Source organism: Drosophila pseudoobscura, chromosome X (genome assembly GCF_009870125.1).
Source record: "Drosophila pseudoobscura strain MV-25-SWS-2005 chromosome X, UCI_Dpse_MV25, whole genome shotgun sequence".
Classification (NCBI taxonomy): domain Eukaryota; kingdom Metazoa; phylum Arthropoda; class Insecta; order Diptera; family Drosophilidae; genus Drosophila; species Drosophila pseudoobscura.
Window position 1 is genome coordinate 62,750,789 of NC_046683.1, and position 16,189 is coordinate 62,766,977.

The 16,189-nt window shown below is 51.3% G+C and overlaps 1 protein-coding gene across 2 annotated transcripts; it reads right to left on the reverse strand.

Annotated features, from left to right (window-relative positions):
* Nucleotides 1-880: 880 nt before the first annotated feature.
* Nucleotides 881-14,893, reverse strand: Hml (hemolectin). Of its 2 annotated transcripts, none has more exons than XM_033382772.1 (27): nt 14,575-14,893; nt 14,230-14,325; nt 14,074-14,160; nt 13,974-14,015; nt 13,515-13,907; nt 13,335-13,462; nt 13,186-13,281; nt 12,919-13,116; nt 12,269-12,435; nt 12,058-12,215; nt 11,847-12,001; nt 11,189-11,791; nt 10,009-11,127; nt 9,055-9,948; nt 8,454-9,002; nt 7,060-8,391; nt 6,916-6,991; nt 6,609-6,858; nt 5,813-6,554; nt 5,255-5,749; nt 4,683-5,189; nt 4,134-4,617; nt 2,279-4,062; nt 1,989-2,204; nt 1,471-1,926; nt 1,150-1,406; nt 881-1,081 (listed from the first exon to the last, which is right to left on the reverse strand). In XM_033382772.1, exons 1-27 carry the CDS (start codon nt 14,679-14,681, stop codon nt 953-955), a joined length of 11,520 nt encoding a protein of 3,839 aa, XP_033238663.1. In that variant the 5' UTR covers nt 14,682-14,893; the 3' UTR covers nt 881-952. The 2 variants fall into 2 exon arrangements, with proteins under 2 accessions (XP_033238663.1, XP_001352900.4); XM_001352864.4 differs by having other exon boundaries at nt 6,916-6,994.
* Nucleotides 14,894-16,189: the final 1,296 nt, after the last annotated feature.

A 16,189-nucleotide genomic window follows, 5' to 3' on the forward strand; every position in this document is an offset into this window, starting at 1 on the left:
GAACCAAGTACCCATTTCCAGTTATTTTGAGCTGGATTTTTCTTTCAGTGTAAGTCATCACACCGCTGCTTCTGGAGCTACTACTTCCTCCTTTTTATTCCGGGCCGGGAGTACACCACTGTTTTATTTATTGACTTCACGTAGCGTATATCCTTATAATTTTTGTATGTGAGATCTACATATTTCTGAGCACCAAATATAAGGGGAGACTCCGTCCGTCTGTGTTCTTGTTTGCGCTCGACTGCACGTCCAAATATCTACAACAATTTCTTCTTCAGTCTCCCCCTTCCCTCCGTCTCAGTCTTCTTCTGTGTATGCAATAAATTGAAATTGAAACCTGCAAGAAATGGCTATGTTCGACTTTTTGCAGCATGGCCGGGTCCAGTTCCCTTCCGGTTCTGCTCCGTACTCTCATGGTTCGTCGTGTTTTGGTAGTACATTTTAACGGCTCTTGAGCAAATAAACGATTTTTGCATTTTAGATTTTTAAGCGGCATCCGGCGGCAGCCCTGCTACCTCTGCGTATGGTATTTAGGAAGATTGCATATCGATTGGGTGCTCTCTCGCAGTGTTTCTTGCTCAGCTTGCTTCTCATTTCCTGCTTGAGATTACTTTTTTTCATCGTTATGGCTTACACTGAATATGGGATAATAGGTGACGTTCGGATACACTTGAGGAAACTTGGTGGTTCCGTGAAATTTGTTCACTTCCGATAAAATATTTTTAGCTGTTGACCATCTGTATTTATTCACGCATCCACGACTTTCTGCTGAGAATTGCCCCATTGGGAGTGCAATATGGACTCTCAACCTCAGTGGAAGTAAAAACCTTCCATTTTAATATTTCCACTCTCGGGACCCTCGAATTTTAGTAAACATAGCTTTTGAATGCCATTTTTTTTATTTTAAGTGCTCAATTCACTTAACTAACTTAAACTTATGCAACTTGTTCACTTAGTTATCCTGATGATTTCCGAGCAGCTTCAGCAGTGGATACTGCACGTCCGGCAGCATTCGCACATCGATCGGTGGGTCCGAGAGCTCGGAGCAGGGCGAGCAGCCACAGTTGGCCGGCACCTCGTGCTGGAAAGGAAAGAATATGAAAGTGATTTCCAGCAGAAGAATCAATGTATAGAGAGAGAGAGACAAACCCTTTGGCTGTACGTGTGACCGTCTTGGCAGACCATTTTCACTGAGATCGGGTGGTAGGACTTTATGCTGCAGCAGGTGCAGAACTTCTCGTGCATGTCGGTGAGTGTGTTGTACTTGGATCCGGACGAGCAGGCGCCCTGGCAGTCGGTGAAGCCCTTAATTGGTTCGGCATTCACACAGACGCCATGGCCGGATTTGGAGAACTTAAGGATTTCTTTGGTCTGCGACTCGGCCAGGGACACAGGCAAACAAGAGGCTACAAATAAGGGGAACTAGTTTAATAAAAATCCTGTGTACGGAATGCGAGTCTGTCTACTTACATTTATCTTCCACCAACGGCTCCAACTTGCAGCGTTTACAGCAGCCATCCTGGTACAGAAGATGGGACAGACACCCGGCCACATCCGGACATATCTCCTTTGAGGAGGTGACCATCAGCTGGTTATCCTTCTTCAGGCAGCTGTAGATCGTGCAGTTGTCTGCGGACTTCCAGAGATCATTGGCTCCGTACAACTTCTGCTCGAACACACAGGAGGATTGGATGCATTTGCCACAACACTTGCTTTTATCCAGCCTCTGATAGCTGAAGCCAGGCGCACAGTCCGTCGAGCACTTCTCCAGAGTGCTCAGCACCTGTGCATTGCCATCGGGGCCATAGGAACAGGTCTCGCGCTTGCACACATCCTTGGCATGAGTCCACTTCTCGCCCACCTGCTTGGTGAACTTCGAGGAATCGTCCAGCTCGTACTGGACAATGCACAGATTCTTCGGAGGCACTAAACAGAGAGTATAAACCATGGTTGGATGTTTAACTTTACCATTTCGGCTATTTACTTACTACAGGAGTGGGTGGAACAGCAGGCATCGACCTCCTTTGTGGTCTTCACTTCGTAGAATCGCTCTGGACAACTAATGGGAGGCTTGGGACACAGCTCTGGCTTGCAGACGATTTTCTGTGTGGGACAGCAACCTTCCTCAATCTTGACTAGCTCTTCGCCAGGCAGCAGCTCCCTCGGCGGCTTCAGCACTTCACACTCTTCCTTTGGTTTGCATTCTACGGAAGATAAATATGGTTCATGGAAACTCTGGGCAAGCATAACTGATCCGACTGATGCGATCCCAACTCACCGCAAATGTATTGAGGACAGCCATTGACGTCGTTCTTCTGCTTTTTAAACTGTCCCGGACCGCAGACAGGCATCATAGGAGCCAGACAAAGTTTGGTAGGATCCTTGGGCTCGGGGACGCATCTATATCTAGGGCAGCATTCCTCCTTGGTAACAATTATCTGTGGCTTGTAGTCCTCGGCACAGATGTTCTCCTCCACCTGGCACTTCTTCTGCACACACGAGGTTTTGCCGTTCTCATCGCACTGACAGTCGGTGCACTTGTCCTTTGGCCACTTTTCTCCCGGCAGGTGCACACCATCATCGCATTTTGAGCAGGCCATCTCAGGAACACACTTGCCGGCGTCCAACACCTGTCCAGGGGGACAGAAGCAACCCTCGAATCGCTCCGAATTGATGCACATCTCATCGCTCTTCACCGTCTGTATGACAGTCTGACTCTTCAGACTCACAGCATCGTACTCTGACATGGCCTTGACGGTGTCGCAGGTCTTGGCACAGCCGCAGGACTCGTACACCATGTCGCTGGGACACTCATATGGACATAGCTGGGGCCTTCGCCACGTGGTGCAGATCCCGTACTGGTTGCACTCCTTGGCATATGCAGCCAGAGCCACACAGACTCCTTGTTGGGTGTTGCCCGGCTTGCAGATATCCTGCTGGCACGCGGAGACGTATGAAATGGGATCTACGACCAGCGGGCACTTGCCGAACAGCTCTGCGTTGTAGAACTGCAGGCAGGGGTCCTTCTCCGGCGGCAGCGGGATGCACTGCTCCTTGGGAACATCCTCGCTGAGGCATTTTTGGGCGTCGGTGAGTCCCAGCCTGGGCTCGTCGGCCTGCCAGCTCTGGATGACATCCACTCCCGGCTTTTTCTTGGCCGGATTGGGCTGCAAATCGTTGGCCGCGTTTCCGTTACAGTCCCCACAGAGGCCCTCCATCTTGCTGCCGTACTTGATGCTGGGCACGCCCAAAGAGAAGATCAAATCCGCGAACGAGGCCGTAAGTTCCACATGGGACTCGGGTAAAGAGAGCACCAGGTCCTTGCCCACCACCTGGCGCAGAGATATCCAGCTGTCCTTGTAAGGCATCTGCTTCACCTCGAAACCATCGACCAAGACCTGGAGGGATTTCGGTTTCAGCGGCACCCGCTGCACATGGATCACATGATCCCCATTGAGAATGTGCAACGACTTAGCACAGCTGCCTCCATCCACGGGACTGCTCTGTCCCAGTTTCTTGCAATCGTCCATGCTGACGTACACCTGGAATGTGTGGACACCGGGCAGGACCACATCGCGAGACAGCAGATAAGTGCAATTGCCGTTGAAGCTAAAGCCCTTTCGATCGTAGGTCATGTAGTTGGAGGCTCCCATGGCATTGCACACACAGTCCTTGCAGTCAGAGATGGGCACGCAGTTGGGTCCCTTCCTGACGGTGCCCTCCGGACAGTAGCAGCCCGGGAAGCAGGTATCGGCCAGCACGGGGCAGTCATCGCCATGGACGTTATCACACGACGGTTCGCAGCGTCGCTTGTAGCAGTCCGTGTGCACAAGAGGTGATGGGCATGTAATCTCGCACTGAGCCACCGCCCTCCAAGTACGCAGCTGGACCAGCGGATTCACACTCAGGCACTTCTTGACGAAGCTCTCCAGAATGTTGCACTTGCAGGCGGCAGGATCCCCGTTGTTGGCCATCATGCAGTCGCATGCAGCCTCAAGGCAATAGTTGTTCAAGAACTGCTTGTAGTTCACGGCCTTGTGACAGCGGGCAAAGGTGGGATGGCTGTGGAAAGCGTATTGATAGTACGGTATAGTACAATATCGATATAAAGCAGGATCAGCCATAGTACTCACTGAATGATATTGCACAGCTGCAGTGCCTTGGCCTGCATCTCCCTGGAGCACTTCAGATCCCCGCACTGATCCTTGGGCACTCGCTTGTCGTACCAGCTGTCGCCGAAATTCTCCGTGTTAGCGATGATCTGTCCCTCAGGCGAACGCTTGTCGTCCCGGGGATTCCCATTGTAAAAGCCGCACAGACCGTCGACAGTGCGTATGAACTTAGAGGAGATGCCCACCTTGACGATGCCAATGTCGTCGAGTTGAACCCAGAAGCCGTACTTGGTCGAAACAGCCAGGAGGGTCTTGCCCGGCTGCGACACCACAAAGGATGCTTTGCAGATGGGCGAGTTGATGAGCTGCTGTACCGTGAACTCGAAGCCATTGAACTTGAGTTTCAAGTGGGGCAGGAGGATCAGCTCATTACCGGCTTGAATGTCCTGGATGGTGATCACCTTGTGGCAGATCTTTCGCGACTCGTCAGTGCACTGCTGATGAACTGTACAAATGTGGATACATGTGTAAAAAATAAATTATTTAGATTGGTGATTAATCAAATCCTACCCGATATTGACCAGCTTCCGTTGTGTATGTCTCTGGCCAGAATGTGGCTGCATGGTCCATACTTGAAGAGTGTTCCATCGAAGGTGGTGAAGCTCTTGCCGCTGATCTCGCACACATCGTCCTTGTTGGGCCTGAGGACGCAGGTATACTTCAAGCAGTCACCAGCCTTCGCTGTGCTCATGTCCAGCTCCACGTCGTACTTTTCCGGGCACTTGGGCTCCGTGCAGGAAATTGTCTCGTTCTTGTCCACCAGCTTGCTGGGTATTGGCACACAGGTGAACTCGTCGCACTGCTCCTCCACCTGGAAGTCCAGCTCTTGCGTGGGCATCGACAGGACTTGCTCCTTGGAGGAAACGAACTTCGTCTTGGTGATGGTCACGCCGTCGTCTACAATCGACACCTGCTTGGAGAAACTAAACATCTTTGACATCTTGCGCGTCTTCTTCTCGATGATTTTGATCTTCATTTGCGGAGGACAAACGGGCGCTGGACAGGTGATGATCTCAGCTGAAAGGATAACACGTGAATATAGAGATATTCTGGAAGTTTTTGCATTCTCGGTATCTACTCACTCTCATTCTTCTCCCGCTTGATGTCGGGCTGAACAGTGAACGAATCTCTGCAGCTGGAATCCTCATCATCCGCACAATCCTGAACACCATTGCACCAGAGCACCTCTGGTATACAGTCTCCACTGGAAGGACACAATCTTTGCTGCTTGGGACAGGGCTCGCACTTGCAGAAGCAATCGCTAGTGATCACCGGTCGCAGTTTGGCATCCTGACAGGGCGGACACTTCTTGGGCTTGCAGTTCTTGTGCCCGCCGAGGACACAGACACACTCCTCGCAGGCGGAATTCTCGAACTTGCTGCCGATCGGGTAGCTGACGTAGTTCTCCACGCAGGGGCACAGATTGTGCTGCACGCAACTGTTTCCATCCCAGAAAAGAGCCAGCTGGCTCTGGCAGGGGCAGTCGCTGGAGCTGGACTGCGGACTTGCAATGCCATCGCAGATGTTGCACTTAGTGGGTGGACTATTGTCGACAGGCACTTGACGCTTGATCTCAGCTAGGAATTAAGAAAGTGGCTTAGAACGATACAAATATAGGCAGACTTTGAGTTGCGGCTTACGATATGGCTTAAAGCATCCCAAGGGCTCGATGCGCATGTTAATGTTCCTCTCCCACTTGGCCGGCACCACCTTAAGGAACTGTGTGAGTATGGGCTTCTTAAAGTGATGTTTGCGCTCGGTCTCCCCGTCCACGTTGGCCTCAAAGATGCGCGGCTGTCCACTTGATGATAGCACCGTGTTCCAAGTAGGCTTTTTCTTGGAGAACAGTACCTTGTAGCCAGTTACCCAGCCATCGGGGCCGCCCTTGGTCACAAAACCGGAAATGTTTCGAGGCTCCAGGAAATCAAACTCCACGAATTCGTTGGGGGTATTGGACAAGGGGCGCCAGGACAGAGGCGTCGATAGCTTCAGTAGGTCCAACAGTGCCGGCTTCTTGGCAGGCTTGGGCAGCTGCCAGACACTACTCGATTGCACCTGATCTGCATACATTTTGCCATCATCCACACCCATCTGATCGATGCATTCCATTTCCTGCAAATGCGCTGGATGCTCCGTGCTTGTTGGTGGAATGGAAATGGTGGTCCTAGGCTCCTCCTTATCGCCGCAAATCAGCAGCTCCACACGCATAGCAATGGAACCATGCCATTTCAGGGGATAGATACGCAACGAGCTTGCTTCAATGGGGACCTTAAAGAGGGTCTGAACAGGCGCTCGAGAATCAAGGGGGCCATTGAACATCTGCGGCTTTTCTGTCTCATCCACCAGATAGTGATAGGCTACGCCGTCATGGCTGTGCAGGATCTGTAAGTACAGGTTAGAAACTGTTCAGAATGAAGATTAGAAAAGGGCTATCACCTTAAAGAGCGTCACATAGCTGTCAAAGTCAGGACTGCCCGCCATGACCACTCCATAGAAGGGCTCTGGCCGACCAAAATTCAACTCGAGATACTGCATCTGATCGTTGATGCTGGGGGACCAGCTGCCCCGTGGATTATATTTGGTGAGACGAGCCTTGGTTGGGCCGTGTTCGGGGGCCAGTTGGGAGCTGGCATTGAAGATGCTATCGGGCACAGAATGGGGGCCATTCTCGATTTTCGGGATGAGCCTAAAACGGAAAGAATGTTGAAAGCAAATAAGGATGGAATAGATATTTAGGCCATACCGATCTGAAGCGCAGTGCAGGGGTGGGGTAAGCGTTACGGGGAAAATGGGCTCAAGGAGTTGAAGCTCTGGTACTTCTTCTGAAAGTACAAGAATATCCACAATTAGTTAATGGAAAGGCTCCGAAATATCGCGAATTACTCACCTAAAGGTCGCTCCGGTATAGGATCCGGCTTATTCGGCACACAGGTAAAGGCATTGTCGATGCATTGGCAGACTTCGAACTCGCCGAAGACGGGCTTGTGGGGCTGGACATAGTGCTCGGCCTTGTCCATGCAGGGGCACTCGTCGGCATGAACACAGGTATCCTCATCCCGCCAGTACTTTCCGAGCATGCGACAATCCGGCCGTAGTTTGTCCACGCATCCAGGCTTGCAGTGTTCACCCGGCTGGCAGAGACCGCGCTTCCGCAGGATGCTGCCGTAATAGTGGCAGGTGTGCTCGCACTGATTGGCACAATCCGTCCAGGCCTTGCCCTCGGGACACTGTTTGATGGGCTCCGACTCCGGCTCCGGCTGGGGCTTCTTGCCACAGCTGGGCTTCAGTTCTTGGACAGTGGCGATGTGGTCGCAGATAAACATGGTGGGATTGAACATCATGTACTCGCCACAGGTCTGTTCCACATAGATCCAGCCGCCCTCTACTCCCTTGGGCTGACAGTGCAGGAACTTGTGGCAGTCGCCGGGGAAGTCCTTGTACTCCACTACGCCAGCGTCGCAGGTCAGCCCTATTTGAGGCCGTTCTGTGGGCTTGGGAATGGGCGGAAGTGGCTCCTGGTCGCACTGGCAGAAGGCACGCAGCTCGTAGTCGTGGCACTTCCCAGTGCACCGCAGACCCTCCTCCAGGTTACAGACCACATTCTCATCCATCTGTTCGGGCGCCTCGTATGTATCCTTGACCCGACACTCGACCTTTGTCATGTACTCCTTCAAGCAGGTGCCGTATACGTTCTCCATGCGATCGTAGCGCGGCACCTTCTCCTCGTCGTTCAGCCGCACACTTTTGTCCGAGGTGTCCTTGTCCTTGTCGCACCATCTCGTCCAGCCCTTGACGCACTTGGTCTGATTCTGCGTGGCCAGAGGTACTGCCTCGGTGGTCCCCTCCACGAGTGGAGCAGAATGGGCGGGCGTGGTAAGCGTGGGCTGGTTGCACTTGACGCCACTGCAGATCTCCTTGCGCTTAGAGCAGCGACAGGTAGCACAGGAATCCGTGTATGTAATGTCGCCCTCGTAGTAGGTCATTCCGTTCAGTACCATGCACACGGGCTTGCACTCGGCCTTGGGCACACACTCGCGGTAGGTGTCGTTCAAGTAAATGAAGCCATCGTCGCAGGGTTTGATGTGGCACCCCTCGAGACAGTTCTCCCTGTTGCACATGCGCTCCGCGATGCCCTGATCCAGGAAGTTGTCACAGGTCTCTACAGCGCAGGCCGGAGTGCAGGACTTGTAGTCCGAGCAGTGGGGATCGCATTGCATGGCTGAAAGAGTTTCGTTTGAAGGGCTATCCACCATTTAATATGGATATAAATTCTCTACTCACGACAGAAATGCTGGGATCTCCAGCGTATATTGATGCCCTTTTGGGCACAGGCATCCGCGTAGGCAGCTATTGCCGTGCATAAACACTCGCAGTCGCCGCCCTGATCGCAGGCGCACGTGTCGAAGATGCAGCGTTTCCAATACCGCTCCAGAGGCACCTCCGAGTGGCACTGCTCGAACAGCTCCGACTTTAGAGCACCACACTTGAGCTGGGCCCAGGTTTCGCGCTCCGGATGTGACCTGCAGGCATCGATGGGCGCCACCGGAGCCGAGCAGTGCGGCTGTAGCTTCCAGGAATGTCCGAAGAGCATGGGGCTGGTCTCAAGACCCAAAGAAGGGGTCTGCATGTCATCCAGACCGTTGCCATTGTAGTTGCCACACAATCCGCTGACCTTGTGGCGCCACTCATTGCCCAACTTTACATAAACCCGAGTACCCTCGTCCCACTTGACCTGCAGTTTGAGGGGAATCACCTCTACGACCACGAATACGCCCGCCTTGTAGATGTGGAACGCATTGTGTCCCTTGGAGTTGACGCTGTCTCGAAGCTCTGCATAGAAGTATATTAGTTAATAGACTTGCCAAAGGGATCCTTTACTCACTCTTAATGGGTGTCTTGTTCGGATCAGTGCTGTAAGCGGAATCTGCGCTGAGAATCAACGACTCCTGAGCATGGCCAGACAGGGAAATTTCCAAGGACTTAGAGCACGTCACACCCATAGTGCCACAAAGGACATTCTGTATGGTTATGCTGAAGCCATCGCCATTTTCGAAGACGCCTTTGGCGAGAACATAGTCGCAGGCTCCCTGGAAGTCAAAGTCGTGGCCATCGAAGGTGGAGAAGTGCGAATCACCCCAGACGCTGCAGGTGGACTCGCAGCCGTTCTCTGAGCACTTCCAGTTACCAGCCTGGCACACGCACAGGTTGCAATCCTCCTTGATCTTCTCGCCGTCGTCGTAGCTCTTGCCGGCGTGGTGGCACGAGCAGTTGGTGGGCAGCACACAGGCTAGGCGGGAGGTGTCATACACATACCCCTCCATGCAGACACAGCCGGGCAGACACTCTGTGGAATCCGCCACATACTTGTCCATGTTCTTGCAGGTCTTCGGCTCCTTGGGGGCGCACTTTGTGAACTCGGCGAATGGTTGCTTGGTACACTTGGATCGCAGCTCGGACGAGGGTGGATACTTGTCCTTGTCGCCCGGCTCGGCATCCTGACAATCCCAGACACCGTCTTGGCAGGTGCACAGATCGAGGAACTTCTCCCCGGGGCGCACCTCTTTGTAGCCCGGCCGGAAGGTCATGCCATCGAAGCTGCAATGGCACTTTTGCTTGGGCACACACTCGCCCTGATCGTTGATGTACTCCCCGTGCGGACAGCGGCAACCCTCGACGCACTCCCGGTTGCAGCTTCCCTTGCTAGGCAGATCGTCGCAGGTTAGGGCACATCCATCGCCGCACTCGTCGAAGATCTGACCCATCGGACACTTAACAGCTGGGGGCAGAGGAGGGGCTCAATTCTGCAGTTCGTTTTGGATGTTTATTCGGAACTTACCACACTCCTTAACCGTCATTCTCCAGCCCGTCTTTACGCCCTGCCGCATGCACTCCGTTCCGTAGGCGGACAGGATGGGGCAGAAACACTTGGACAGCTCGTCCTTGCAGGCGCAGGTGTCGTATAGACAGTCCTCGTAGAACTGTTCCGGTTCTACCATGAAGTGGCAGTCCTGGAAGATGTCCTGGAGTATCCAGTCGCAGTGCTTCTCCGCCTGAGCCTTCCGCTCCGGATTAAGCGTGCAAGGATGCGGACCCTGGTGGGTCTCTGCCTTGAACTGGCACGTGTCCTTGGTGCGCCACTTGTCTGCAAACGGTTCCACGGCGGTCTCCACATCGCCCTCGGGCGTCAGGAAGTCGTCCTGCGTATTGGAGTTGAAGGTGCCGCACAGGCCCTGTGTCTGGCCACGCCAGCTGGGCGGAGCATCGATGTATACGCGCGACACGCCGTCCCACCAGACACGAATGCCGTCGGCGAACTCCACAGTGAGAAAAGTGGAGCTGGCCCGACGGATCAATACCTCTCCCAGGCCCAACATCTTCGGCAGCTTGGCAATGGGCTTGTCATTGACAATGGTGGTTAGCCCCTGGTCTAGTTTAATAACCGAGGGCGTGCCATCCCGTAGGACGAAGCGAATAGTCACCGATTTGGTGCAGGACGGATCATCGGGTGCGGCAAAGCTCAAGGCCTCCGAGACGGCGCCCGAGCATGCTACGTTCTCCGCCTCCACTGACATGTTCGGGGTCTTCAGCAAATGGTACGAGCACTTTCCCATGAAGTCGTAGCGCTTCCCATCGAAGGTCTGGTAATGTGGATCCCCGATGGCCCCACACCGCGCACCGCATTTGTCGTCCGTGCATCGCCACTGGCCGTTCTTACAGGTGCAGGTGTTGCAGTTCTTCTTTACCGTCGACTCTGGCTTGAACTCCTTGCCGCGCAGCGTGCAGGGACACAGCTCCCGGGTGATGCACGCGTCCTTGTATTGCACCGTGCCCTCGGGACAGAAGCAGCCCTCGTTGCAGGTGTCTCTGGTGGGAGATAGGGCCACATCCGAGTCGCAGGTGGGCTCCACATTGGGACCGCAAGCTTGATAGACGCGTCCAAAGCCGCAGCTAATGGCTGAAAATGTAGTTGGAGATGCAAGGGACTTTTCTAAATCGCATCCATCTTCCACACTTACGACAAATCTCCAGATTGCGCCAGCCATGCTCCAGCTTGATGCCCTTGAAGGCACACTCTTTGGCCAGCATGGCAATCGCATCGCAGTTGCAGCTTTCCGGATGCTCCCGATTGGCGCAGTTGCAGTAGTCGGCCATGCAGGTGCGTATCAGGGCCTCGTAGTTGAACGGTTTGATGCAGTCGCCCAGCTTTTCGTTAGCCAGGAGACGCTCACAAACAGACACCGCCTTCTGCAGCCTGCTCTGTTCGCAGGATTCCATTCCAAAGTCCAGCTCGGCGCTGTTCTCCACGAGGCACATCTCACTGCGATCCTGGACGCGCCAGGCATCGGCGAATGCCTTGACAGTCTCCACTTTCTTGCCCGTCCGGGACACAAAGTCGGTGTTGGAATCGCCATCGAGGGACCCGCACAAACCACCCACTTTGCCCCACATCTGAGGTCCGGCCTGCACGGAGACATACTGATGGTGGTCCCAGTCGAGTTTAAGGCCAACCGACTCGAGATCGATCTGCACATGCTGTGCAACGGGCATCACCTTCATGCCCATCACTTGGACGGACATGGGCAGCTTCTTGATGGGTGTGGACAGCTGAATGGTTCCATCTAAAGGAGATATCTATGTAGATAATGGTTTACGCATCGCAGACTGGACCCTTACTCAAATTCTCGAAGGTGTAGAGCACGGACTGCCAGAGAACCTTCAAGGAGTGGGCACAGCCATAGCCGGAACCGTAGGGACATGCCTTCAGTATGATGTCAAAGGTTCCCGACACTTTGTCCGTTATCAGCGTGTGCGAGCAAGACAATGGTGCCCTGCAGGGAAGCAATGTTTATTACCCAGCGACATCTTCGGATTAAAATAGACTCACTTGAACACCAAACCATCAAAGGTTTTCATATTAATGCCTCCCCAAGTGGTGCAGAGAGCAGGTCTCGGTGTCTTGTCAATAACCACATCCAACTCGCTGCTCTGGTACAAGGAATACCTGCCTGGGGTCACCACAGTCTCCTCCGATGACCACCATTCCTGCAGATATCAGAATATCAACGAATATTAACGCAAGTAAACGTTTAACATACGCTTCTTCGCTCCAGGTCCCTGTACTTGGCCAGCAGGGCTAGCAGCTTCTCACGCTCGGTCCGGATCTCGTACGCCATCTCACCGCTAAAGCCGCCGTGATAGACGCGTCCTGCCTGCTGCGTCACCTTCTGCGTGGATGTGCTGGAGCGGATGGTGTACCCAGGAGCTGTGTAGAATAAAAGCCCGTTCAGAAAACATCTAAATAACAGATAACCAGTAATCGCCGTATGACCTTATTGCCTATATACACTAGGACTGCGTCATTGTGTCTTGCCGAAGACGCAGTTTTTTAATACCCGATACTCAAAGAACATAGAGGTATATAAACGTCTCCGACCCTATAAAGTATATATATTATTGATCAGCTTCAATAGCCGAGTCGACGTAGCCATGTCTGTCGATGCGCGCAAAATTAAGAGATCCCCGAATAAAATATTATATATAAGATGTATCATATGCTGACACACATACTGTCTGAGTACCGGGTATAAAATTAGAGCCACCGCCCTTGCTGGCTGACAATGTTCCCGATCGTTTTACATAGGCTGATCATAGGGGAGCATTTCACTTTATTGGGTGATCTTGCTTGATCTGCCTTTATGAGTAATATCGCCTTCAAGAGTATACAAATCCATTTAGGGATACTCACGAAATATGCACTTTGGAAGTGGTGAGGGAAGATACTGTCCCTGCTGATAGTTGCACTTGTACTCAATGTCCAAGCGTCCTTGGACTTTTAGTCCGGGCACCTGGGGGCAGTTGAAGGTGCACCGAGCCTCCTCCAGGTCATAGGCGCATTTGTAGTTGCCATTGAAGTTGGTGTTGGTCACATTGCAGCTGGCGATGTCTAAGGAGAAGCGAAGAATTGGAAGGAGATTGGAAGAACTCTTTGGAATGGGAATACTTTGAGACTTACTATATTGGCAATGGCCACCGCGGAACATCTTGGAGCACTGGCAAACATTGAAGCTGATGCACTGACCGCCATTCGTGCAGGCAGGGTCACAAGTGGCTAAATGGAGAAGAATTAGCCATATAATCATAAGGACTATGAAATTTACTTACGGCCACAGTCGGGGGGCTTTGACAGTCCGGTCTTTGCGTGCTTCCACTGGCCATTGCGGCATTCTATGTTGGTTATTGCACTGCCATCGGGGAACTGGAATCCCCGCATACACTCCGCATGACAAATACTGAAAACAGGTCGAGAATCTAGCCATCCATTCTTGCAAAACCGATACTCACTTGTTCATGCAGGCGACCTTTGAGTTCTTTGGAGCCTTGGGAAACGAAGCACACACGGACTTCTTCTGCTGGCACGCAGGTCCGTAATAGTTTTCCGGACACTGACAGACGCCCGCTGAGAGACAGATGCCATTGTTTTGACAGGGTGGCTGGCACTGAGCCTGGCAGGGAGGCACTACCGAGAAAATGGAGTTGCCTATGATCCAGCCATCGTTGCTGCAGAACATCTCCAGGACTTGTATGTCCTGGCCGAAGCTATATCCAGCTGGACAAGAGACCTTACAGCGACCATTGTGGCACTCGGAGTGCACGTTCATTGGCAGCTCCAGGGCGGAACACTTTCCGTAGGCAGCCAGAGACTGTCCGCCGTTGCCGTAAAAATTTCCTTGGTTTCTGGGTAGAAGTTTTGATGATAAGAGATAAGGATCATTGATGAAGGTGATCCGCCTATGAACTCACCCCTTTCCAAAGACTCCAAATAATTTGTTTACCAAGGCCCCTCTGAAGCAAGAGTGCATATCAACGGATATTCAAAGAACCAATTGGTGCTTCAACTTACCCATAACCTCCAGCACTGGCCGAGGTCTTGATGCCACCACCGTATTCTGCACCTCCTCCACCAGATCCGGCATAACTGTACCGAGCGCTATAATTATTATATAATTAGCTCTGAACTTGGGCGCACTTATCTAGCTTCCTTCCGATTTATCGTTACCTCACTGCGGGTGCATTCCGAAGAGAGAAGCTTATGTGGCGCTCGTCGCGCCCGACTTCGTTATCGACGGCATCCGGTACGGCCTGGACGAGGGGGCTAAATTTGCGAATATTCAAGATAACCATTAAAGCTTAGCGCAATTTTAATACGACTTTAAAATTTTTGGCATTGTAATAAAAAAAAAATTGAACTTTCTTGAGATGGATTTATGGGTCAAGCACTCAAGGAAATTTGAAGCTGCAGTCAAATAGGACTATCCAAACGAGTCGTAGTTGGAAGGCTTTCCATAAATTTCTTCTTCATTGGTTCACAGTTCTAATGGATCTTAGCTGACCATCCACTCACTTTATATCCTCGTCATCCTCATCGTTCATCACTAGATCTCCTTCCTCGCCCCACACATGGCTAATAAGGAGCAGCCACACGGACAAAAATATCACTTTCTTTGCCATTCTGGCAGGACTATTCCAGCTTGTAGTTGAGGAACTTTCGACTATTAGCACTGGTAATCCATTATTTCCAGGACAATGGGACTGTTCAATCGTATGTCCTTTGAGTCCTTTGGGACTTTTTCTCAGTTGAACACTTATTCAGTCGACACTAGCTATTCGCTTTTGCAGATTTCCACGAAACTTGAAGACTTCCAGGCAACTCCGCGATCGCGACTAATGATGCCAGTGGCTCGGGAGCGCCTTTTATAGTCCCGATGCCCACGCCAATCTCCATTTTGATGGCGGGCTTATCAAAGAGCTTCGGATTTCTGGGGCAAGCCCACCACTTTATCCGGAATGCGCAAAAAATTCACTTTTCTTCAGCTTATCGATGCTGGGACTGTTAGAAATAGCATTGCGAATGTATCAGAACTATGCCAAGTTGAGGCAGAGGCTGAGGCCAATGCCTGGCTGATAATGCCACTTCCTGTTGCCTATGTCATAACTATACCACCAGTCCAGAGACTGTAAGTCTCTTGTTACGTCGCCATTCTATTTATCAGGCAAGTGAAAATTATGAATGGAATACGTACTATTACGCAAAAACTGAGCTTGAACTTGAATAGTTGCACGAGAAGAGATTAAACTACAACCCGTCATTTGCCGGCATTTTCATTCTTTACTAGATATCTTAACGGCTCATTATTTGGCCGTTAAGTTTACATAACTCGGCGGTGCAATAAATATGAAACACTCCATGTGCGATTCATTCAATAAGGAACAAACGAAGAATAAATTACAAGTCCAGAAATATCGTAGTTGATACTTTATAATAAACCATAAAACAGCCTCATAATAAATCAGGATCCTTTACAAGACAGAGTCCGACGCCGTCAAGCACCTGGAAGTTATCTTCGATGCGAATGATCCAGGCCGCGTCGTAAGTGTGCTGATCTAGGAAAATCCCACAGCATTAACGTCCTACGTATGGCTAGTCAGCGTACGTATGGCGTCAATATCGTGCATAAATTAATGCATTTTCCACACATTTTTTTGTTTAAACGAGAAGAGCTTAGTTTGAATACGATTTTACAATCTATAACTATCGGTTCTATCGAAGAAGTGCCATCACGAGAATAAAATGCACTTGCCATAAAAAGACGCTAGGTGCAACATTCAGCATACCCTGGGAAGAGGATTGTATAGAATTGAGGAAATCTTTGTCATCGCAGGCTCCAATGAATGCAAAAACTAGTCAGTCTCTGTTTTAAAGCCATCTCAAAGAAATTGTGCAGCTTATTGTTTTGTTACAGGACCAAGAACAGGTATCGGGATCAAGATATGTATACAGGAAACTAATCAAATGCATAAACAGGTCAAGAACAATTCAATCTAATAAGTTCATTATTAATTACGATTTTTTTTTTTTTGCCTTTTTTAGACGCAATACAATAAAAGGAAGTATTTAAAATGAGCCAGTCAAGTAGAAAATGTATTCATTAATCGAATAAAATGTGGGCAGGGCTGAG

Coding starts and splice junctions, on each gene's coding strand:
- Hml (XM_001352864.4), bottom strand. CDS start 14,681: ATGGCAAAGAAAGTGATATTTTTGTCCGTGTGGCTGCTCCTTATTAGC. Junction 11,128..11,188: donor GCGCAATCTGGAGATTTGTC/GTAAGTGTGGAA, acceptor CTACATTTTCAG/CCATTAGCTGCGGCTTTGGA. Junction 5,750..5,812: donor GGGATGCTTTAAGCCATATC/GTAAGCCGCAAC, acceptor CTTAATTCCTAG/CTGAGATCAAGCGTCAAGTG.